The sequence below is a fragment of the Rutilus rutilus genome (assembly GCF_951802725.1).
Source record: "Rutilus rutilus genome assembly, chromosome: 20".
NCBI lineage: Eukaryota > Metazoa > Chordata > Actinopteri > Cypriniformes > Leuciscidae > Rutilus > Rutilus rutilus.
In genome coordinates, this window is record NC_140225.1 from 16,867,934 (window position 1) to 16,893,293 (window position 25,360).

At 40.2% G+C, this 25,360-nt stretch overlaps 1 protein-coding gene across 10 annotated transcripts in view; it reads left to right on the plus strand.

The window, feature by feature from the left end:
• Nucleotides 1–25,360, plus strand: part of zmiz1a (zinc finger, MIZ-type containing 1a) — a 131,370-nt gene that overhangs the window by 99,227 nt on the left and 6,783 nt on the right. For 2 of the 10 annotated variants that reach the window (XM_084392261.1, XM_084392262.1), the window contains 10 exons: nt 3,417–3,522; nt 20,157–20,292; nt 20,911–21,025; nt 21,121–21,338; nt 21,666–21,861; nt 21,954–22,244; nt 22,323–22,505; nt 23,234–23,302; nt 23,439–23,607; nt 23,938–24,079. In XM_084392261.1, the coding sequence (XP_084248387.1) occupies nt 3,417–3,522; nt 20,157–20,292; nt 20,911–21,025; nt 21,121–21,338; nt 21,666–21,861; nt 21,954–22,244; nt 22,323–22,505; nt 23,234–23,302; nt 23,439–23,607; nt 23,938–24,079 (1,625 nt within the window). Of the gene's footprint in view, nt 1–3,416; nt 3,523–8,234; nt 8,254–8,630; nt 8,786–9,439; nt 9,574–9,713; nt 10,107–12,126; nt 12,163–20,156; nt 20,293–20,910; nt 21,026–21,120; nt 21,339–21,665; nt 21,862–21,953; nt 22,245–22,322; nt 22,506–23,233; nt 23,303–23,438; nt 23,608–23,937; nt 24,080–25,360 lie in introns of those variants that run through there. The other 8 variants (XM_084392259.1, XM_084392268.1, XM_084392267.1 and 5 more) reach the window with 8 other exon arrangements.

Sequence of the window (25,360 nt, forward strand, 5' to 3'; positions counted from 1 at the left end):
CAGGTATCTTTACTGAGATTAATTTTTTTCTTCAATAGCTGCCATTAGATATCCTAGATCACTGGTTCTCAACCAGGGGGCCGGGGCCCACTAAGGGGCCACAGCAATCTTTTAGGGGCTATCTTTAATAATGTAATTATTATTCTTTAAATACAAGCCTGACATGTAAAACCCATATTTAATATTCCATTAAATTACTCATAATATTCCATTAAAAGAACCCCTTTAAAGCTTTTTCCAATTTTAATGAATGAACGTGCACTACCCGTCAAAAGTTTGGTAATAATAACAAATGTCTGCTTTCTGAAGGATCATGTGACACTGAAGACTGGAGTAATGGCTGCTGAAAATTCAGCTTTACCATCACAGGAATAAATTAATTTTTAAAAATACATTAAAATAGAAAACAATTCTTTTAAATTGTAATAATATTTCCACAATATTGCTGTTTTACTGTATTTTCAATCAAATATTTGATTGGCAAACTTTTGACCGGTAGTGTACATGCGGTTTTATTTCACAGCTCAGTACAGACACTTGTTTGGCATTTTTATGACGTCACTTTTTGATCAGTCACATGGCATTAGCAATCAAAACAACCTGGCTGCATCACAAATCCAGGGTTTTCTGCGCCAGCTGGGCTACTGCCCTTGAAATGAATGAGGATGTTAATGGACGGCTTTCTCCAGGTATTCCAGACCTCCATGCTGTTGCACAGCTCTGACAGCTGAGTTTGGTTCAGCCTCCCTCTCTGTAGTTAGTCACGTGTGTACATGACAATGTGTCCCCAGACACCGTCTTCACACCACACGCGCTCACTCCGAAAGGATGTGCAGTATATGTTGGCGCTCTGTATATTGTAATTAATTTGTCTGAAGCGGTGCGGTCCCTCGGAGAGCAGCGGAGAAGTTCTTCTCCCCAGGTGAGGATGGTGGAGAGATGAAAGAACTGGGGAGATAAGAATGTTGGCTGACAGATGTGGACATGTCTTACACATTTCCCCTCAGGCAGCAGGTAGCTCTCTGCTCTCCGCAGACCTACATATGGAGCGTTTCTTCCATTGTCTCCCAGCTGCACAATATCAGCACTCAGCCAAATGATAAATGACATCTCCAAACTGTCAGTAGCTTTAGCGAAGACAACTATCTCTGCTGTTCCACTGTCTTTTCTTGTCAACCCCTGAATATCTGCGCAGTGCTCGCTCTGAAAAGAAATAAACAGCCTTTTTTTTTTTTTCGGGTATTATATTGCGGGTCACTGTTTGTGTGCACTCGGCTCTTTAGCAAAACTGTAACCGAGGACATTTGCATGGCTCAGTGATTCTAATTTTTTTTTTTTTCTGTTGAATCACTTAATGTTTTAGGCCTGCATTCTGAGAAGAGAGATTATGTGGAAAAGGCTTATGAGAGGATGCATTTCTAAACGGCAGTGGAATCTATACCAGCCCTCATGGCAGAACGCCTGGCTGTTGCGTTTGGCAAGTGCAGCTGCAGAAAGGAAATTAAAGTTTGGCAAGAGTGCAGCGCCGCTGCCTGTCCAAAAATCCCCAAAAACTGGAGGACAAAAACGTCTCTAGGTTTTCAGTTTCATAGATGCCGTCCTAGAATCCCATTAAGCCGTTATTTGACCATTGAATCACAAATAGGGATCTGTCAGCGGAGGCTTGATTTGTCATTTTTGTTGCACCACCTTGGAAGCAGATGTATGACAATTTTATGATTAAGAAGAGTCACGTTTGCACCCGTTGTGGAACATAAATCGCACGTCAAGTGCTGAGTGTTAAGAATTGAGAAGGTTAGTAAGTGGATAAATGCAGCGCACAGCTGCAGCACTGTGATACATGAGTCATTAAAGATCATGTGCTGCCTCGTTCAGATTTTACAGCAGATATTACAAAAGGTTGAATGCCTCTCATTCTATATTGGTTGTGTCATTCTTGATGGATAGAATAATAGAGAATGACAGGGGAGACAAAGTGAAATTCTTCAAATTGAATGTTATTCAGAGCAATATTTAAATCCATAACTTAACTGAATATAGGCATCTTAACCAGTGTTTTTGGAGTCCCATTGTCAGTCTGAAGTATTTAAGTGTCTCTGCTGTATCATTTTAAAGGAGTAGTTTACCCAAAATAATTGACTTATTTACTTTCCCTTGTGTTGCTTCAAACCATAAAAATTAGATTTTTGGCAGAATGTTCACACTGTAATTTTTTTAAATAAGGAAAGCAAATGGTGACTGGGGCATTATTTAAAAAAAAAAAAAACATATTCATGGCACTTTAATTTGTTTTTGCCATTATTCATGATTGAATACAACTTGTTTGTGTTCAACTTCATATAGGGCAGTACGGAAATGGTAGTGAATAATCATTTTTATTTCACTCTGTCTGACCAGGTCCCTGAGAATAGTCCTAGTACACTATAAAAAATAGTGTATTATTTGAGAAGACTATATAAATAAACAGAGTTTTTGGTGGATATTTGTCATTTCTGAAGCTTGATGGCAACCTTGTCACCATTCACATTCATTGTATGGAATAGAGTAGGTTGGACATTCTGGCTAACTTCTCTTTTTGTGTTCTGTGGTTGAAAGTAAGTCATGCAGGTTTGGTACAACGTGATAGTGAGTAAATTACAGAATGCAAATTTTTGGGTGAACAGTCCCTTTAAGAGAGTCCACAGTTAAAGCCTCGGTTTTGTATTCCGTGTGGTAACATTGTCACCTACCAGCTCTATCTTACATTCGGCTTTAGAGTTTTATTTACACGCTTTTGAATTGTTCCGCGAAAGATCACGAGATGCTTTGAAAGAAGCTGGAGTTGCGAGTTCAAGGGGCCAAGTGCGGGCTGTGGTCTCTGCGGATCAGGGTATTCAGAGAACAAACAGAGACGTCTGCGCACCAGTCGCAAAGATCTCTGGGGAAAGCTCATCAATCGTGCCCTGCAAATATCAACACAGTCTTAACACTAGTCTGCATCAGTGGAGGTGGCTGTTTTATCTTTGAATACATTATTCATGCACATATATAAATATTTGATATGATTGCACTAAAAAAGGGAAATTGCTCTTTTATGAGTAGTTTTTGGAGAGATATTTGGTGTACATGGAAGTGGGGGGGTGGTAGCTGGGTGATGCGAGTATACCGCTGGTTCTCGTGTCTCTCATGGGAGTCTGGGGTAGAATTTCAAGGAAGCTTAATTGCACATAGCTCATGTAGACTATTGAAAAATTCAATAGCCTTAATGCTAAAGAGTGTGTTTAGAACATTTCAGCTTGATTTTCCTTCAGACTTTAAGCGGAGAACTATGTGTTTGCACCTCTCTTGTGAATGCAAATAATGGGCGCACACATGCAGATGAACCCACATGAGTTCACAAAGACCCGTTTTAACGCTCATGTGGTCTCTTTTCACAGGTCGTGAGCCGCGTGGCAGCGCAGCAGGGTTTCGACTTGGACCTCGGCTATCGGCTCCTGGCTGTGTGTGCGGCAAACCGCGACAAGTTCACTCCAAAGTCAGCAGGTGAGACCCTCTTCTCTCTTGCACCGTTTCTTCTCACTCATCATTGCTAATAGAACCCAGAGACGCTCTGCCTGTAATGAATCCACATTCTTCATTTAGCGATGTGACAGGAAATCTTTTAATTGCGGCATTATGCAATCACAGCGCACGGCCATGCATTAGCATCCTTTCACTTTCCTTTGTCCAACACTCACCCATCTCCTCAAGACGATTTAACTTCCAGAGGTTGTCTTTTTCCTGACGATTTTACACGTGGAGCTCTCGGCATGCCAGAACCGCCCCCGAATAATTCACTGATAAGCTGCCAGAGTTCACTTTCCAACAATCATCCATCAGCAGAGCAGCAACGCTTTGTAATCAGCTCTGTTTGAAATCCTGACCTTCTCAGCCAAAGCTGAGTGTCCTGTTCTTGTACATTTGTCAAAGTGAATTGCGGACGGGCATCAGCCAAACAGAGATAGATGGCCGGCAAATGCTGAGGTTGAGGTGTGTGAGTGTACTTTATTTGAGAAAGGCCTGACACGGCTCGCTGTTCAGAATGAAGATAAACGGTCCATTTGAACCATGGTTACTGTAGGACACTTTGGGCCTTCAAAAACAAATGTTTCTGGATGTTTGGTTTTCCTGTTCCTCCTTTTAGATAACTGCACAATCATTTTATTAATCAATATTTTTGTCTTATTTTTCCCTGGGAAACAGTGTTTTTTACCAATACATTATTAATTAACATTTTGATTTGGCTTTTATTCTTATATTTTTGGTTTTCATTTGAATTTTATTTCAAGTTTTAGTAATTTTATGTGAATCTCTATTTAGCTTTAATTTGTTTTAGTAATTTTAGTACTTTAAGTTTTTTATTTTATTTTTGCTTTGTTTCAATTAACAAAAATTCAAACTTTAAATAGTTTTAGTTAACAACAACAACATGCTGAAAACTTTTTTTTAATTATTTATTCATTATTATTATTATTATTTAATTTTTTTATCATATTATTAATTTATATTTATTTCTTTTGGACATTTGTACTTAAAAACAAGACAAAAATACTGATTAAGAAATGTATTTTTGCAGTGAACAGCTGTGATCGTGGCAGTATTGCTGTTAATAACACTCATGTGGCATAAGAAAGTTGTGTGATGGCTGAAATATTTATCATTTCCATGATATCTCAGATATTTCAATCCATGCAGAGACTGTATAGTTGCATTCAGAGCAGCTGGTGATAAAGAAATGGCTGGAAGCAGATATGACTCAGACTTCCTCTCAGTGCATCATGGGGACATCCATCTTACCTCTATCATAAGGGCGTCTACCGCCCCAGACACGCAGACGACAGTGGCAGAGCTCAGAATCATAAACCCACTCTCCGTCCCTCTCGTTTACTCTTTCTCTCTTTATCGCTCTACATCCTTTACGCAAAACACACACACAGAAAGAGCGAAGGGGGAAAAGAGAGAGAAGAGATATGCACGTCGGCTCATGGATTTGTCGAGAAAGTGCAGCCCCAGCGAAAAGCCAGTGACAGGCAGGATGGCGACAGAGGGGCGGCCACCCGACACCACACACCGGAGTTCAGTGTGTCTGGCGCGCTCAGAGCCTGAGAGAAGCGAGACACTCCCACATTACACGATCAATGCACATCAGGCGGCCGTGGAGAGGCAGTCACCGGCTGCAAGATGAATCCGTCATGTTTCGCTGTCTCTGTGATATACAATGCAGCTGACACTTGCCTGTGAGGATGGCCAAAAGTCATCCACTTGCACTCAGAATTACACTTTTATTTGCCTCTCGTAAAAGAATGTGCTAGAAGATGTCTTGTAAAATAAATGTAATTCATATATGCTTTGAGTTCTTTTTAATGTTACATTTAAACAGTTGTAGTGCTTTAAAATGGTCAATTGGATTCCTTTGTTTTTCGATATGTGATTTTTGGCAAATCAAACACACTTTGAACCTCATTAGATGCTTGGAGTGTATTTTTTAACTGACAAAAGTAATGAGAACACATTTATAATCACTGCAAAACAAATCTTAATTGGCATATTGGTCTTGCTTTCCCCGTAAAAATAGGAATTTACTTGAAAAGCAAAAATAAGAAACGTATAATATATTTTTAATTACATATTAATAAATATGAATATTTATGTTAATAAATATTAATTAAATATGTACAAAAAGTTACAAAATATAATGGTATGTAAATTGTAAATTAATAAAATAAAATAAAATAAATTGATTTATTTATTAAATATATTTTATATGTAAGAAATTATAATATACTATTATATATAGGATAATAGTGTAATTATAGTATAATATATAATATAAATATATATTATACTGTTATATATTTTAAATAATTGTGTATATTATTATTTATTATTATTATTATTACTACACCATTGAAAATGTGTTTCTTGTTTGAAGTGTAAACCTCATTGAATTTTGATAATTAATGCTTAAGACTCTTAATAGCTTATGCAGTTTTGTAGTAAAGTAAATGTATCTTGTCGTAAAGATGTTTACTCTTAATGTATTTATCCTGGAAAACAATACAAACATTCTATTTGAGAAATGATTGCAAATGATGCACTGACAAAAGACAGATATAATCAGTGCATTATATCTCTGACGCATGTTTGGCATTATCACCATCTGATACAGGAATGTGTCAGAGATGTGGTGTTTGTGAGGGAATGAAGTGTAGCCTGTCAGTGCGTGCTGGTTTGTGGGTGCTGACCTGACCTCTCTGTCTGCGGGATTATCTGGCCGTATTAATCTGTGATTATGGGAATTATCTGTCCACGGTGTGTTTGCTTCTGTTTTTGTGTGTGCGCTCTTATTTAGTCTGATCTTCTCTGCTTACATGCTACTGACAGACTTTTTAACCAGGCTTTGTTTGGCACCCCACTGCCAGTCCAATAAGATAATTTAGTCTAAAATCGCCCTCTTTAGAGCACACAGTTGTGTCTGTACCAAGAAACGTTAAATACCTTGTCTGAGACGCTTTTATTGAGCATATGTTAATTATACACAGCATCACAATTGCTTTTGATAGTATTTCAACGGTGCTGTCAGTCACAACAGCCTCCTCGCTTAGATCAAAATCTAGTTCTTCCCTTTATATGTGTCATGCTGATATTTAATCGAGAACAGGTTAGTTGAGAGACTGACAGCTAATGTGTTTGTCTATTAGGACATGTTTCTGACTCGCATACCCCTATTCAGAAAGTCTGCTATTATTTAAACACTTCCCTGAAAAAAAAAAAGTCGATTTCTCATCACGTTGTGCCTGAACACAGAAGCAGAGATAGTGTGCCATTGTTCAGAGTGAGTTGTTGCGACAAGATAATTGCAAGGTGTGTCTTAATTTAAGTGTTTTTAAAGTCTGTTATTGAGCAGATTTGGCACGAAGTGCAGAAAAAGAATGAGTTTGCATCACTTATTACAAGACAAAAATACTGTATACAGTATATATAATATTATATGCATTTCTTTTAAACTTTCTATTCATCAGAATCCAGTAAAAACCTATAACGCTTTCCGCAGAAATATTGCTCAGCACAACTGTTTTCAATAATCACGATAATAATAATAATAAGAAATGTCTCTTTAGCATCAAATCAGCATATTAATATGATAGGATCATGTGACTCTGAAGACTGGAGTAATGGCTGCTGAAAATTTTAGTTTTGTCATCACAGGAATACATTACATTTTAAAATCATCAGTTATTTTAAATTGTAATAAATGTTCACAATATTACCAATTTTACTGTACTTTTGACCAAATAAATGCAGCCTTGGTGAGCATAAGAGACTTTACAGGCTCCAAACTGTTTAACAGTAGTGTTTTTTCATTCATACAAGTTTAGTCACATAGTTTTGTGACTAAAATAAATTGGCAAGTTTATGCACTTGACAATTTTTAATCACATTTTAGTAAAAGACCTTATACCATATTCAAGTTTTTGGCCCTATGTATTGTTTTTTTCATTTTATTTAGAGATACAGTTGTTTGATGTAGCTATATATCAAAGTAAAGCTGACACACGTCTCTTCTCTGAGTAGCGGATGGGTAAAAATATTATATTGGCCGCTGTGGGGTGAAACGAATCTCTCAATGCAATGGTGAGGAATGTTCCTGCTCTACATAGGAAGTCTGTCAGCAGCTTGTAAATCAGCCCAGCTGGAAGGCACGTCAGGAGAGCAACCAATCCGCCATGTCGAGGGTGACGGATCGCTTTCCAGCACCCAGCCGTAATTCACATGTCATGTACACACATGGTTTACAGAGAAGACGCGAGCGCAAATACGCGAGAAACTCAAGCCCGGGACCTCCCCGTTGGTTGGATAATACCGCAAACCCTGCCTACCTCTGTCTGCATACAGTTCTCACTTTATACTTCAGACATTCACTGTCTCTTTGAGTTTGCAACATCAAAAGGATACATCCTTAGTGGGTCACAGTTGCCTTTATATATGTGCGCTTTTATTCAAGGTCCAGAATTAACAATCGCCAAGCAACGAATGTGAATGAATGTTGGCTTTGGCTATGTAAGTAAAATAGTTATTTGTCAGTTGAATGGTAACAATTTTTTAACAAACTCCCAAAAAATGTGTGCTTTTACTTTATACTTTACTTTTATATATATGGTTGATTATTATGTTTGTTTGTTTTTTGGCAGTTAAGAAATATTTATGATCAGTGAAAAAGTCTACCATTGTCAGGTGAGGCAAAAAGATCATTTTGGACTCTGCTTAAATACATTTCTCAATATATTCTTTTCTTTCCTTCTGATGTAATCACTCCGCAACAGTTCAGTTACTTCTAGATGCTCCAGATCTGCTAGATTTTTGGTTCTTACAGAAACCAATCCGATTTTTTCATTGTTGCTCATAATCTGCAGCGATAATGCTGTATTATAGTGGATTTTTTATATTAAAAAAATCTAGGTATTTATCATAAGATTGCTCATTTGTAAAGTACTTAAGTTCACAGCTAGAGAGAATTGTTGGAGTGATGTGTTTGTGTTGGTGGAGTGTTATGACTCACTGCTTTGCAGTAAAAGTTAAAGGAAGCTTGAGTTCCTGTTTGAGCCAGCTTTAGCTCTTCACCTCCTTTTTCATGTAGCCCGTAGCCTTGACATCTCTCATTTTCTCTGAGTTATTTCATCCCCTTGTAGCTTGATATTAAAGGTATCTGTCACACGCAGCACTTCAATGCCGGCCTGGGAGACTGTGTGATGCTTCGTGCTACATTGTAAGTCTTTAGTATGCTGGAGCTTTTAATGAATTATTGCTAATTTGATGTCAGTGGAATGTATTACAGTGCTCTTTTTGCAGCGTCAAGAAAAATCCTGTGGTTGATACAGCATTTTTATTAGCAGATTAGGCAACGTTAATTCAAGAGCTGAAGAATAGCTATGTATTAATTCATTAATGGACGCACACTATTGACAGCCTGGGGAAGTGCTGGATCTCTTTCTGATATTCAACACTTTTAGATGTGTGTAATTAACAGTGTTAGCAAGTGTCAAGTTAGGCACTTAGCGTTAAAAGCTAACAGTTTCCATTAATTTCACCCTCACATGACACTCAAGAGGGCCGCCCACCAGCCCCGGGCTTAATTAGTGTGTGTACGGTCTGATGGATTTATACATTGGTGTCATGTGATTAGCTCTCCAATGGACGGGATTCACCCGCTTTGATAGCAGTAATCGTGGGGCCGCGAACACAGCTTTAACTGAATTGATCCGAGCATGTTGTTTGTTCTCAGTCTTTCTCTGGATGATTTGGTCACGGGCCAAGATACAGCCCATCTGCTGTGATAGGCCCCGCCCCCCTCTTTGCAAGTTTGAAATGTGAGCCGCTCATGCTTCCCCCCCCCCGCCCTCTGGCAAAGTGGCCATCGTATTGCATGGGTGTGTGTGTGAGTGTGCGCATGTATGCGTGTGTGTGTGTGTGTGTGTGAATGTGTGGCTTCCATCAGTTCCAAATGAGCGAGGGTTTTAGGCATGTGGACGTCACTTTCAACACAATAAATCTGAGGTGAGAGGACATTTGCTGCTTTTTCTTCCTTTTTTTTTCCTCCACCCCACGTCCCTCTCTCTCTCTCTCTCTCTCTCTCGCTTCTTTTTTTTAACCCTTTTGAAACACAACGGTGCTTCCTGTTCATTTTGTGGTTTTGCACTGCAGACAGTTTACAGGCTGTCATTGTGTGTGTGTGTGTGTGTGTGTGTGTGTGTGTGTCTGAAGTTTTCGAAGAGCTTAACCTGATTCCCAGTTGGCTACGTCTTGGAGCAGAGGAGCCAGGTATAGCAGGAGCCCATTAGCACAGAACTCCATCTGTGATTGGCTTTGCACTGGAAACCCAGAGACCGCCGCTGAATAATTGATGTGCATTGTGCAGTCGCTGGACAGGCGAAGAGAGGGAAAACAGAGAGAGAGCCCCAGACAATCAGACCGAGATAGACAGAAAGCTCGTAGATTTCTCACGGGTTCGTCTTTGCCTGCTGGTAAAATCCCTTTTTTTTTTTCTGTGCAATGAGAAGACTGCGATGAGAGCCCGATCCCGACCATTGGTAAGTCACGTGACGAGCGGAGTGCATGCGGATGAGTTGAAGGCAGGTGTACTGTATGTACGCGCAGGAACTAACTCGTAAAGAGTCCTGCTCATGATCGAGTCGTAACAACTGACTGCGTTTGACCTAGTTCCCTCTCTCCTACATAAATGCTCACACATAGAGGGTCAGAGTGGGCTTGATTATCTCCAGGAGGAGAGCTGACCTACTTGAGGCACAGTGTTTTTGTCAGTCCTTTGGCGTTTTAATGCGAGCCTGGCGACAGCTTGGCTCCAGCCAGTAACATGGAGCAGCTCTTGCTCTTCACCGGCTACTGTAGGTGGCGAGTGCATGTTGTAAATCATCGGATGGGAGAAAAGTCTTTTGCATTGCATTCGAGGTTTTGTTCTACGGGCCGTTAGGGGTCGATTTGAAAGGGGAATGAACGTGGGAATTTCTGAAAGTGGGGGGATGTGTGCTTGCTGTGTCCCTGCTGTTTGTATATTTAGAAAGCTGGCTTCATCTCTTGTGTTTCTAGAGCACTGTCTGCGTCTAGGCACAATCCCTAGATATTTATAGTAAGTAGTTGTTTCTTGTAACTGCTACAGGGTGGCAGTTAAAGCATCGTGAGGATAATATACTGCTGGAGCAAAGTCTACGGGTTCCTGTGAAGTTTTGTTAAAGCTCTCGGCCTCTGCTGATGGGGAAATAAAATGCAGTTTGCTGTAATGAGGATCCTGCTGTTCATGTGTGAAACTTCCTCCTCACTGGTGAGGAGCTTTTAATAGCTCGGTGCTCTTTGCCCATGTGTCGTTTGTGTTTGGTGGAATTGCTTTATTTAAACATGCAGATGTTGTGCTAATGTTTTGGGATAGGCTACAAATGAAACTACAAGTTAAAATGTATTAAATGGATGTATATATATATAAAATAGTAAGTGTTTTATTAATGGGTCAAGTGTAAATAGCAAAAAGGCATTCAGTTGTTTTAAAGATACCAGTAAAGACAAGATTGCCATTTCAAAAAAACTTTCTATTCATCAAAGAAACCTGGGAAAGTATGATATTTCCACAGTAAGCAGACAACTGTTTTCACCATTGATAAGTTTCTTGAGCACCAAATCAGCCTATTATAATTATCTCTGAAGGATCATGTGACACTGAAGACTGGAGTAATGAACAGCTTTACCATCACAGGAAGAAATTACATTTGAAAGTATATTTAAAGAAAAAAGTTAAATAAGTTTTCTATAAAAAATAATAATAATAATGTGAATAAGGATATAAACTAACAGCTAAGATTGCTGCACATAGGATTGTCATCATCTAAATCATCAAAACAACAGTTTTAACCATCTGCATCTGAATTGTCTTGTCACAAGGACCTGTTTTAAAGTACAACAGAAATGTTCCATTAGTAATATAGGGTAGTCAGAGCCTATAGGAAAAAATGTAGACGGCTGAGTTGCGAAATGCTTGTTAATATGACTAATTTGATATTTAGATGTTTCCTCATACAGTGACAAGTCTGTTAGTCATATGAAGCATCGTCAAGATTTATGCATATTTATCATAACTGTAATTAAAATGATGTGTCATATATTCTGTGGTGTATTTTTAACATTTAGATTTGTAGATGTTGGAATGTCGTGTTAGGGTTTTAGAATTCAAAAGAATCAAATACTGTTTGTTAACACTTTAAAAATGTATCAGCGTAATCATTTTATTAGTGAGAATATTATTGTGATGGACCAAAATGCGTATAAAATTCTTTTGAGTTGCTCATCTTGAAATTTCTGACAAATGTGCAAGCACCTGGAATATTTCAGCAAATGCATTGATTTTAGATCATTTCTTCCTCTAAGATGAGAAGTCAGTATATCGCACAGCAGACCAAACCAGAACCAGGGTCCCGTTAAGTCCCATCAATTCAACCAGGACATCAGCTCACCCATTGATGATGTCAACTCTGCTTACTAATACTATCTTGTCTTAATATTGCTTTGCCCCCTTGAGTAAAATGTTGAATTTGAACCCTACAGAAACCACCACCTGCAGGAGATGTCAGAGTGACACAGGTACTCTTCTGTGTTCTAGCATTGTTTGGCTTGTGAAACACATCTAGTGGAGAGCTCTCTCTCTCTCTCTCTTTCTCTCTCTCTCTCTTCATCGTCACCCTGGGCATTCATTCTGTTTTCTTTTTTTATTCATTTGTACGCAGTCACAGGAGATGAATCACGGTGACGCAGACGCTTTTGATGTGCTTCCTTTGTTGCGGGGTGTGTGTGTATGTGGGGGGTCATCGGCTTCTGACTGAGCATCCATACCTGTTTCACAGACGCATGGGCTGCACTGTCATCTCAGATTATCCCGGGATTTTCTCCCGTCATCTATTGCGCAGGCACTGTAGGATTCCAGCACTGGTTTCCAGCTTTTTTTCCCAGACTGTGCAGCTCATTGAACAGGAATGACGTCCCATTTTGTGGTATTTTATGTTCAAAACACAGGCTTCATCCATATGTCACTCACTTCTGGAGCTGCCCTTTGTCGTGTGCCGGTCTTTCTGTCAGCTCTTCCCCGTTTCATCGCTGTCATTCATTTCCATTTTAGCCGAATCTGTAGCGACAATGCACTGTGCCGTGTGCTTCAAAATCCTTTCCAATTCAAAAGAGCATCAAGCTGTTTTGATTCTCTCAAACACACAGCAGAAAGTCAGCAAGCACGCATTGTGCGGATGTTACTGCACTGTAGGAAGCGCATTACGTCTGTCACTGACAGAAACAGACACCGACATGTGATCGTTTATTTATGTATGAGAACATAAATATGAGAAAATGAGAAATATCAGTTTCATCTGTTTGAGCAGCTCTTTTGTGGTTGTTTGTGTAAGTGTGTTTGTTGTGCTGGAGAGAGTCCAGAGTGGTTACGTCATACGGTGTGAGCTGTGGTCACTTTGTGGCCTGTTAGCCTCAGTTAGGGGTTAATAAGTCCTACTTGTGTGTGTGTGTGTGTGTGTGTGTGTGTGTGTGTGTGTGTGTGTGTGTGTAGACTGCACACACTCTGGCCTTAATTAATATGTGAGCCTCTCGTACGTGAGGACCTGCCCTGTGTCATTAGTTAATAGTAGTGCGCTGCTTGAGCACATGCCTGCTGTACTGCCGGCCATTGAGCACTAAGGGAAGACTGTTTTATAGACCTCACCAAGCAACAATCACATCAGCAGTGGATCAACGTCCCTCTTAGCAGCCCTCTTTTTCAATTTTTTTGGCACTGGGGGGAAATTTTGTTGAATTGATTTGGATGGTGGAATTCTGTCTAAATTAGGCAGCAAAGTGTAGATATGGCTAAAATAGTCAATTAAAAAAGATTAAACTCTTAAAATAATAACTTGGCTTTAAGAATTTTGGCTCTGGCATGCAGCTTCCTTGTTATACACCTTGCGTTTTTCTTGTCTCTTCTTGTGTACCCATAACAAGTGTGCATTTTTCTGGCTTGTGTGTGGCGGTATTACACAAATCTCTCTATGAAGACTGTTGGGAAGTTCTCCTTTAAGCTGCTTACACTCACTGGGAAAGACCTGCATTTACAGATTGAAGTATTTAGGATGGATGAATTGAGGAGGAATTTGTACAAATTTGGCTGAGGGATCCAGTATTTTCAAATAAACTGGTTATATGCGACTTAAGCTATACAGTTCATAAACATGTTCTTTTTTCGTTTTGTTGCATAAAAGACTAAATTATTGCATAACTGATAGCTTGTCATTCTACTTATCAGTGAAAATATCTCTTAACTTTCTCTATAGTGTTCTCCATTGGACAGTTTTTGCTGTTGGGTTTCTGTTTTATTGCTTTTATAGGTCAGGTAAGGTGATATGATAGTCTCAGTGAGGTGATGATGAAGGGCAGACACAGTATGGTCATGTGGAAGGCAGGGTTGCTTATTTTCACTGAGTGTTCCAGGAAGGTCAGTTGGCATGTCTGCCAATTCACTGTGGCATCTGTCTGATACTCCCACAGATTGAGGGAGAGGGTGAAAGAAAATGTCTCTGAGGACGTTTGAAAATATGGCTTGTGTGATGTATTCCAGCCACATTTACTTTCTAGACGTACTCATTGGGTTTGAAATCTTCCCACTTTCCAAAGCTGCACTAGTTTAATATCCAATGCATTCTGTGAATAAGAAGTGGGCAAGATATAGATTGTGTAATTCTTTTAGTGAGGTTTGGCCTTTGGCAGGATATCAGATATTTAACGTCACCAAACATTAGCTCAGTTCCATGTCCTACCTAGCATTTTGGAGCATAATGGGTTTAAAGCATCTTATTCAGCCTTCTAAGATACCTAATTTTGCCCAAAATTAATTCAAGTATGCATCCTTAATGGGAAAAATGATCATTAAATGAATTGCCACAAGCTCAGTGGAAAAACTCCAACAAGGTGAATGAGAGTAATATGAAATATGCTTATATTCCATTCAGAACAGAAGTTTATCGATAAAATAGTATGTAAAATACATTATTAGACAGTATTGTGTGTACAGTGCATGATTTTGCACATTAGATTTTAGCTTAGCAACATGCTAACGCAAAACAACAAGCTAAGACTTTGTGCAGAGTGCTATTTGTATAGATGTGCTGCCTATGTAGAGTGCCCAAATCAGTCACTTATGAGGTTCCATTTCCATTAGGATGCTGTCTGTGTAGGTAGTAGGACAGCATGGCAGCTCACTAGGTTTTTGGAACAGACTCTTTGATTAAACAGGAAAGTTTCTGCTTGATTTTGTCCATTTTGACCCAACTCCCTTGTTCTAACCTCCATTTACTGACATCCAACATCTGAATAAAAAAGCTCATAATTTAAGCCTCAAAACTGGGCGAGAAATGAGAGTTTGGTCGAGTTTGGATTCTGGCAGAGATGAAGCAGCCAACCTTAGAAGGAACGATGGACAAACATTCTTGGGGCAGCCTCAGAGGTGATTTGTGTTACCGGGGGTGACCTGGCTTCCCTACACACCGGATCATTTGGGGATTTACCCTGGTCAGTTATTCAAAGCCCACTAAACCTGCTTGAAGAGCCTCTTCTCTAGACAATGAGCAGACAGGGAGGAGGGTGGGTTTGTGTAGTGTCTGTCTCTCTCCTCTGTTTTGCCAGAAGTCTGTAGAGCCACAGGCTGTTGTCCCCTCAGTAAGATGGTTTCTGCTGCAGTCTGGCACCTTTATGAACGGCATAACATGGCTAGTATGAGTCACAGATCTTACATTTCTAGCAAATGTGGCTGTCTGCTCACTTGGAGTGCTGCCTTTTTAAAAGAGTGACACAATTATCTAGCTATTACAATTATTATTGGTTGTACTTAGGATGTTGGGATTTTAAAGAGAGGTTATATTTGTGAATTTTTTTTTCTTTTTTTTAATAATCTCTCTCTCTCGCTCTCTCTATGTATATATATTCTATATATATGTACGTGTGTGTGTGTGTGTGTGTATATATATATATATAGAACCGCCCACCTTTTCTTCAGAAAATGTATTTATATTAACATTTTTAAGTGTTTTATGATGACACAATATGACACTGTAACCCATTAATTTGTAAACACTGTTAATGTCTTTGTTCTCACTCTGAAATGACTTTTTACACAGTGTTTAACAACAGTTGTTGCAGCTGCCGTGTTGTGGTGATAAATGGCACACAAAGTATGCAAAGTCTCAGACTGTATTAGATTCTGGCTGGTGTAAGCAAACCTCAGTTTTAGTGTCTGGCATGGCTTTCTGAGAGCTGTGCTCTGTCGGTACTCATCTCTTCCTGCCGGGATCACTGCCTGGTGCACACCGCCGTGAGCCAGCCCTGCCACCATAATGCCCGCTGACATAGACCCAACACACAGCCATGCCACCGAAATGGCCATTGCCACAGACCCAGCAAAGAGCTACAGTAGCATACTGCCAACTTAACACTCAACACAACCCTTTCTGGAGCAGGTGTCTGGCAATGCGAGCAGATCTAAATGAGGGAAGGTAGACAGATGAAAGGAAAATGGAGACAGAGAGGCGTTTTAATACAGGGAATGAGAGAAATGTGATTAATGCTGATTTACTGGTGAGTAGGGATGCATGATATCATTTGTTAGAGAAACTTTTTGGTACTCACTGCTATTGTTTGTTATTGTTGTAATGTACAGTGGGATGTATGATTTAAGGACAGCATGACTGTTTCACAAAAAAACTTCATACAAATATAAATAATTGAATAATTGAAAAATGAAAAAATAAAAGTATAAATAAAAAATATGTAAATAATAAAATGTATGATTATGACCACTTTAACGGTAAAAATTTGACTAAAGCTCCTCCGTTTTTCTGCATGTGCGCTTGCGCAGTTTTCTACTTGCACAACAGGAACTTCACGCGGATGCAAATTAATTGCCGTTAGTCTCTGAATTTGTCCAGTCTTGAGACATTTGTTGTGCTGCCAGTGTTTCAATATACAGAGTATATAGCGTGTATGCTCAATATTGTTGTGGTTTTTTTCTTACTGGAGCATTTTAATGAGTATATGAGCTCAATATTGGATCACAATCAGTGCATCCCTTCTTATGAGAGAGATCCCGATATGACAGCATTAATATGACAGCACAGCCCTGTGGGTAGCAGTGGAGGTGATGATGTTTGCGGCAGAAACCGTGTAGCTGTATTCAGCTAGGTGAGAGAGATATTGTAACGCTGCCGGAAGGTGCCGTGTTGATTAGGTTGTTTTTCCATGAGTTTACTGGATGAATTGCAGGCAGGAGAGCTCTAGTCTTTGTTACGTGTGGGAGGCATGCTAGGCGGGGAACATCAGTTGAAAATTGGCAGGCGGCGTCTGGCTGTAACCTGTCATATGAGCTCTAAGTTGGTCTTTTGTGAGAAAATAGCAGTTGCCAGCATGCAGAGGTAGTGATTTAGCTGGCCGATAAGCTCTCTGTAATGGCAGGGTAGAATAATTCTCATTGAAGTAGGTGGGTGATTCCAGCCTCCTGCTCCAATCCTGCTGGGACGGCTTTCACGCCTGTCGCAGAGAGGTGAGAAGCGTTCTCTTTGAAACAGACCCCTTTGATATATTTACACAAATGCGTTTTTCTCACTGTAATTGTGTGTTTGAACTTGGAAGGGAAACTTGGACTCATCTTAAAGCAGTTTCTTGGAAGTACTCCAGTTAGGATTCAGTAATGCATTAAGGGTCCTTGAATTTTATTCTAAAATGGTTATTAATGCATGCATTAAATGACTTGTGTCACACTAATGCAAACGAAAACTGTTATTTACTCAATTACTTTGAAACCTGCTTTAAACCTGCTTGACTTTGTCTTTCTTAGACCACAAAGGGAAATGTTAGGCTGGATATTCACACTTTTCATTTCCAAACAATAAAAGTGAATAGCAACCAAACAAAATCACCATAAAGCATAAAAAATGACATTACATTACAGTCAATATTTCCCTCCACCTTAACTCCCATTTCTCATTTGTTTTAAATATGTACATTCTACTAAACCAGTGTTTCTCAACTGGTGAGGCACGACCCAAAAGTTGGTCGCAACGCCTTTTTTGAGTGGGTTTCTAAATATTTTTCTGATGTGATACTTTCATTTTGAAAGACGTGCGTGAAAGCTGTTGACTCCTCTGTCAGACACAGTAAAATGTCCCTGAGAAAACTGCATTGCCTGATTCAGTATCTTCTGTCAGATGAGATGTTGTCAGTCTGTGTGTTAGTGTCATTATTCCAACATTATTTTCGTTACTAACTTATTACTAAATAAACTCTCTCTCACCACCTTCACAGTACTGTTAGACTTTATAGTGTGTTTGTAGTGTGTGCGCTCTTCAATTGCGTGTGCAAATTGTGTGTGTGTGTGTGTGTTAACCATTTTTTTTAAATATATTAGTGTGGTTCAAATTTAAAAAAAAATTGGGTCGCAGCTTAATGACCATGGGAAATTTTGGGTCCCATGGCCAAACCAGTTGAGAAGCACTGCACTAAACAACTCCTTTTTTGTTTTTGTGTCACATAATAAATAAAATCATACAGGTTTGGAATGACATGAGGGCAAATAAATGATTTTTAGTTGAACTATCCCTAAAGTGCAATCTGTGGTAAATAAGACTGTGTGTTGAGTGTGTGTTGTAGTGTTCTTCATGAGCTTGTGTGCCCGTTTACATTCCCCCAGCAATAAAGGCGCTGGAGACAGCTGAGCAGTCTTCATAGTCATTACTGGCTGATCGATTTAGAGAGGAAAGAGCCAAGACAGACGTCTGTCTCTCTGCACCAGACTCAGAGAGAGAGAGAGAGAGAGAGAGAGAGAGAGAGAGAGAGACATTCTGGACTCTTGACACCACCCTCTCTGTTCAAATAGCCGTAGCAGGTTTTTTTTTTTACTCATCTACTGTCTGTGAAGTAGATTTAGAGAAGAAAGAGGGGTATTGTTCCATGTATGAACTCGTCTTAGGGGGAAGAGAATATTTTATAAGGTCCCTTGTAGAATCTGTTTGATGGCAAAGGAAGACTAGAGGTGCAGCACCACTGAAACAGTTCCTGGCTTTTGTTCTTGTTCTCTCGGCGTGTGATTCAGTTTTTTAGAGAATATTTTTTTTCCTACTTGTTCTCTATGTGCAGCTCTGAGTCATTCTATGAAACAGGCACCTTTTTTTTTTTTTTTTTAAGTACATTGTATGATTTTAAATATTCTTTCAGACAAAAAAATACGTCTTCAAGTGATGATAATTGCATTGTACCATCTCAAGTTAAAATATTATTTTGAGATATTCTGAACTTGTGAGTTGTGACATTGGGAATGTGATGAGGTGGAACATTTCAAATGAAAAAACTTCTCCCTGCATATCCTCCTTATAATATTTACAAAAATATACAAAATAATCACATGAAATATATTTTAATACAATACATTTGTAAATATTTTTTTTTAACAAATATGCTTACATTTATAAAACACTTCATTGCAGTTGTTTGTGTTTAGTGCACTTGGATCAGATGTTGTGGACACAAATGGTACTCTTGTCATGGAATGACTCAGCTAGTAGTGAATATCTATCTAAATAGTGTCAGTTGGAAAGTATGAGGACCGTTTGTATGAAGAGCACTTAAATGCAGTGTGTTTCAGCCGTATGCGGCATGTAGAATCGGTTAGACTAGAATCTGGCTACGTGCCAGCTGCTGCCATCCCGAAACCGACTCCATCACCATGGTGAGAGGCTTGTTTTGTTAGCCCTCTCAGGAGTAAAGTGCTGCCAGGACACATCACAGGCATGATTCACCAACCTCAGCACTGATTCTCATCTCCCATTTCTCGCTCTTTCTCTCCCCGCCTTCATCATCCTACCTTCACGCGAGTGGAAGACAGGTCTTCTGTAGTAGGATCACTGCTTAATGTGCACTGCAGATGAAAAGCATATGATCCTATGAGAAGCACACTGACAAGCTATTATAGAGGATCCCAAGCATGCTTGTACCTGTACTGTGATTGTAGTGTCCTCTAGTGGTAAAGACATGAACTGATTAAGACACTTTTGGCACCATTATAACCATTGCTTATACTGGGGGTTAGACATTTGAACAATCCCCCTAACCTTAAAAATATGGAAATTTGAACATTAACGATACTTCAAATTGTGCTACTCGTTAAGTACAGATGTGCATGTGATAAGGCTGATCACTTAGAAAAGTATTATAATTTACATTAAAACTGGTGTAAAATTCCATAGACTTGGATTAATGAGCTTGTTCGACTTGGATCACCAAGAACACTCAAGCTACTTCAATGCAACACACTGAAAAGCCAGTCAGAACTATTCAGAGGCCAAGTACCGAACTTTGCTGCAGTGTGTACGTGGCCAGAAACTACATAGCAACACCATGGCATCCAATCTAGCATCATGGCGATGAGTTTTGCTCCTGCTAAATAGCAATCTGAAGATAAAATAAGGAAGATTGCTGTTAAGCTAAAAGGTGATTTGTCTCTCTGCCAAAGATCTTTCCTGATCTCTCTTTCTCTTTGTTTGTCTCTTTTTCTCCAGCACTCCTGTCGTCCTGGTGCGAGGAGCTGGGACGGCTGCTTTTGTTACGACATCAGAAGAATCGTCAGAGTGAACCACAGGGCAAAGTACCCTTGCAGCCGCCCATGAACTCTATGAAGCCCTCGCTCTCACATGGGTCAGTACCCAGACAAAACTCTGCTCTACAGATAACCCGATGCTCACTGATGCTTTTATAAGCACTGTTAAAAACTCTCAGTAGTCTCACCCCTTCTGCTTTCCCAGAATTTCCTCTTGAAATGAAGTCCTAGTGCACTCATCCAGCAAAGAATTATTTGTTTTTATGTGGCATGTGATCTTGAAGACTAGGCTTTTCCAAGAAGCCATTGACCAAGCTTTCAATAACAGCCATGTAAACATGATGACATCACCACAAAGCTGTGCTGTTGAAATTTGTTATCGTAACATTCCAAACAACGACAGATAAAACATGATAACGTAACTTTACTCTCTAGGTACGTCAGCTAGAGTTTGATCGATTGCCAGAGAAAACGTTACCGTGCTGGAGAGGGTGTGAGGCTGAGGAAATTCACTAGCTAAGTGATGTTTTATAGAACATTTTGTGCTCTAGGGCTGGTGATTGGCCTCTCTCGCAAACATTACAGCTTGATTCTTGACAAATGTTCTGTAGTCAGGAGGGAGCGTTTTCTCTATCAGGCTGTGTCGGAGTCAACTCTTTCTCAATGCGTCTTTGATGCCACTGATCTCACATTACTGTTTGAACACTGTTTTGTAGTGATGGGTCCTTTCCATATGACAGCGTTCCCTGGCAACAGAACACTAACCAGGCCCCGGGCTCGCTGTCAGTGGTTACAACGGTGTGGGGAGTTACCAATACCTCACAAAGTCAGGTGAGTCACACTCACACATATAGTCTCACTGTATGAAAACAGTAACATTGATAGCGATAACATTGATCTTTTAACCAATGTTGCTTTTGATCTAGGTATTGGGTAACCCCATGGCCAATACCAACAATCCCATGAACCCTGGAGGCAATGCACTAGGGTCGGGTATGTCAGCCAACAACCCAGGGATCAACTCACCTCAGTTCCCTGGCCAACAACAACAGTTTTCAGCCAAAGCGGGATCCAACCAGGCCTACATGCAGCAAAGCATGTATGGTCGTCCAGGGCACCCGGGAGGAGGCGGCTTTGGTGCAAGGTAATGTTTCAAGACGTTTCAAGCATTAGAGAGTTCCAGACAGGATGATGGGAAGCTGTTTGACAGAGTTGCTTTGCATCACTCTGGGAGATTCAATAAGCTATAGAAGTCTCCCATTAGTGATACTTGACACACGGTTTTTAAGCCAACATTCAGTTCAAGGATGTTTTTCTCGAAAAGAGATGATATCACCTTCTTGCTGTGCCAAGTGCAAATCCAGGAAAGATACATGTGGCGTTCCAACAGTTTTATTCCAATAAATTGACATTTCTGTCTCTGTCAGTTGTGATTATAGACGTTTATGTGATGTGTATTCCTTCTACTCAGTTACCCGGGCGGGCCGAATGCTGCTGGTGGTATAGGCATGCCCCCTCATACACGACCACCTTCTGATTTCACCCAACCTGCTGCTGCCGCCGCCGCTGCTGCCGTCGCTGCTGCTGCCGCCACAGCAACAGCCACTGCCACAGCAACCGTAGCTGCCCTGCAAGAGACCAACAAAGACATGAACCAGTACAACCAGGTTGGTCTCTTTCTGGTTTTGGCTCCTTACCCTACCCTGGATTTTTAACGAGTCCACTTACTCATCTGAAATTCCGCTGACCTTCTCCACAGGTCTGCTCCTCTTTTCAGATGGGGCCAACGCAAGGGTACAACAGCCAGTTCATGAACCAGCCAGGGCCCCGCGGCCCCCCGTCCATGGCAGGAGGCATGAACCCAGCTGGTATGGGAGGTGGCATGAATAGCTCCAACATGAGCGGCCCACCTATGGGAATGAACCAGCCCAGAGGCCCAGGGATGGTACCCTTCGGTGGCCACGGGCAAAGGATGCCCCAACAGGGTTACCCTGGACCCAGACCACAGTCTATGCCCATGCAGGGCACTAAGAGGCCCTATCCAGGAGAGGCAAGACATTATTACTTTCAGCAGACATACTGTATTTACTATTTCTGTTGGTGAACTAATTTATTTATTTTTTCACAGCCTACTTATGGAGGCCAGCAGTTTGGACCCAATGGCCAGTTTCCCAACCAGCAAGGGCAGTACCCTAACCCAAACGCTTCTAGACCTCTTGCGTCACCCAATTACCCTGGGCAGAGGATGCCAGGACAACAGAGCTCTGGCCAGTACCCCCCAACAGGGGTAGCCATGGGCCAATACTATAAGGTGAATTCATATTGGTTGGATTTTACAGTCTTAGTAGACTTTTGGACTTAGTTTCTTGAGGAAATTGTTTAATTCAGCTGATTAAAAAAAAAAAAAAAAGCCACATTCAATTCAAATTTGTGGTGAAAGAAAGTAGCGACAGACCTTTCTTCCATATTGTGATGTACATCTGAGTGTAATGGATTATTGAAAAAGAAAGAATGTAGTGTGGGAAATTGGTTCTGTGCATCCAGTTGTTGATTCGATTTTCAGATGTGGGCATTGCACTCAAGTGATTATGAGTTTGCATTCGATTGTAAGAAAGGGCAGAGTTTAACTGGGGTAAATGATTGAAGAAGTCCAGCATACGTCTTCAGAGAGGAGTCTGTTGTTTTGGTTAAAAATTACGAGGTCAATTTTTTTTTACAAATTTTCACAATAATATCTATAACATGCCTTTACAAAATAGATAAGGGTGAATTTTTTATTTCATCCTGACTTTCAGAGTTTTTATCGAAGGTATACTTTAAAAATGTTATCTAGGATTAAATGTTAATATCTTTGATTAGATTTTGTCTGGTTTTTGAGCTGAAAATTTTCATTAAAACAGTCATGGAAAACAGTTTTAGTACTGTTGTTTACCTCACTGTTCATATTTATTTTTGCTAGTTAAGAGAAAAGAAATATTATATTAATAGCAGTTGTCTTGCTTTCTTGCTTTTAATACTCTATGCTCTTTCCTATTTCAGCAAGAACCGTTCAATGGTCAGAACACCAATTTCTCTGCAGGTGGTTATGGGTATAATCAAGGAAATGGGGTAGGTGGTGAAACTATTGTCTGTGTTTACATACACAAATATGTGTAATCATCTTCCATTTGTACTATATAATATGTACAGATCTGCTCTATATTTAGCGATTGTATTCAGTAATCATATGTCTCTTTGGCTAAAGCCTCCTCGGCAGGTGGTGAACTATCCACACTCACCGGTTCCTGGGAACCCCACGCCACCCATGACTCCAGGAAGTAGTATCCCTCCATACTTGTCGCCTAATCAGGATGTCAAGCCCCCGTTTCCTCCAGACATGAAGCCAAGCTTGACGTCTCTTCCTCCGCCTCCTAGTGAGTCTCGCAAAGAAACCACACACACAACCGTTATATTGCATTGATCTCCGCTCTGTCTGTATTACAAGCTCGGTCACAGTCTATCAGAATAAACCCCTGAGAACCCTTTGATCCGCCACCTGCAGCTGAGTAGAGAAAAAAGTCCCATTGCACATTTGTCTGAGATTCATGCATTTTTCACATCCACTCAGAGCTCATTCATAATAAATATGCTTTGGTGGGAAAGGGTGAAACTAGGTGAAGAGAAAGCCAAACTTGAAAGCATTGATACTCTAGTCTACATGGGAAGACTATGAATCCATCTAATCTCAATATTTGTTCCCATAGCCAACCCCAACGAGGAACTTCGCCTAACGTTCCCCGTGAGGGACGGAGTGGTCCTGGAGCCCTTCAGGTTAGAGCACAACCTGGCCGTCAGTAACCACGTCTTCCATCTGCGCCCCTCCGTCCACCAGACGCTCATGTGGAGGTACGTGATGGGTGCATGTTACTACCATAAACCGTGCAGGCTCTTATATTTCTGTCTCTCATTACACCCTCATGTTGTTCCAAACCCATATGATTTTTCTTTCTGCGTGGAACACAAAAGTAGTTTATCAGATATTTTCGATACAATACAGACTTAAATGTTGGTTTACTCGAATCTATCGTATAACTTCAGAACATCCAATGCTGATTAAAAGTTTGGGGTTGGAAAGATTTTTTTTGTATGTTTTTGAAAAGTCTCATGCTTACCAAAGTTGCATTTATTTGATCACAAATACAGTAAAAACTTAAAATATCATTACAATTTAAATATATTTTGAAATGTTTTTATTCATGTGATGCAAAGCTGAATTTTCAGCAGTCATTACTTCTGCTCCTTCAGAAATAATTCAAATATGCTGATGTGATGCTCGAGAAACATTTCTTATCAATGTTGCAAGCTCTTGTGCTGCTTAAAGGTATAGTGGAGGATTTTCTTTTTCCGGGTGGATCATCAAGACTATTGGTCCTCCTAGTTGTCAATCATTCTGGTGATATGTTTACGTAAGGCCGTCGTACGTGCTCGTCCCTAGGTAGTTTTCGCTTTCTGCGCATGCGCACTTTCGGGTGTATGTGTGTGGTGAGCTACGGTTTCAGCCATTCATTGAAGCTCGCCGTTCTCACCGGGTTTTTTCAAAATGTCTGAGGGTCGCAAGAGAAAAAGTGTCTATGAATTGTATGACAAGAAGAGAAAGGCCTCTGAAGAAAGAAACAAGACCAGAGTGTTTTTGGGAGAATATTTCACACGCTGGCGTGCGCTAAAAGCACAGGTTGGGCTTCCCACTGATGCCTCAGTCGCGAAGTTTCTACTCGACAGGTAAAGTTTGGCATGCTATTTGGAGAAATCCATTTAAAATCAAGTCACGCACCGCACAGACACGGTAAACATCTCAATTTGTCCGGTGGCAAGTCTGACATAGTGGAAAAAGTGCAAATCTTCTTTTGGAAAAGTAGGCTTGTATGAGCCATGCCGACAGCAACTTGTAAACATAGCGTGCACGAGGAGAACTAGGCTCGTGCATGCTCTCTCGTGCACACGTTTAATAGTAGTTCCCTCTCGAGAGCAGGTAGAGTGTTGCGCATGTGCATTTTTTCAAAAAGTGGAGAGGGCGGCTCTTTTCTAAAATTCGGCAAAATCCTCCACTATACCTTTAATATTTTTGTGGAAACTATGATATTAAACTATGATTTTTGATATATATAGATATAATATTGCATTTGAGTC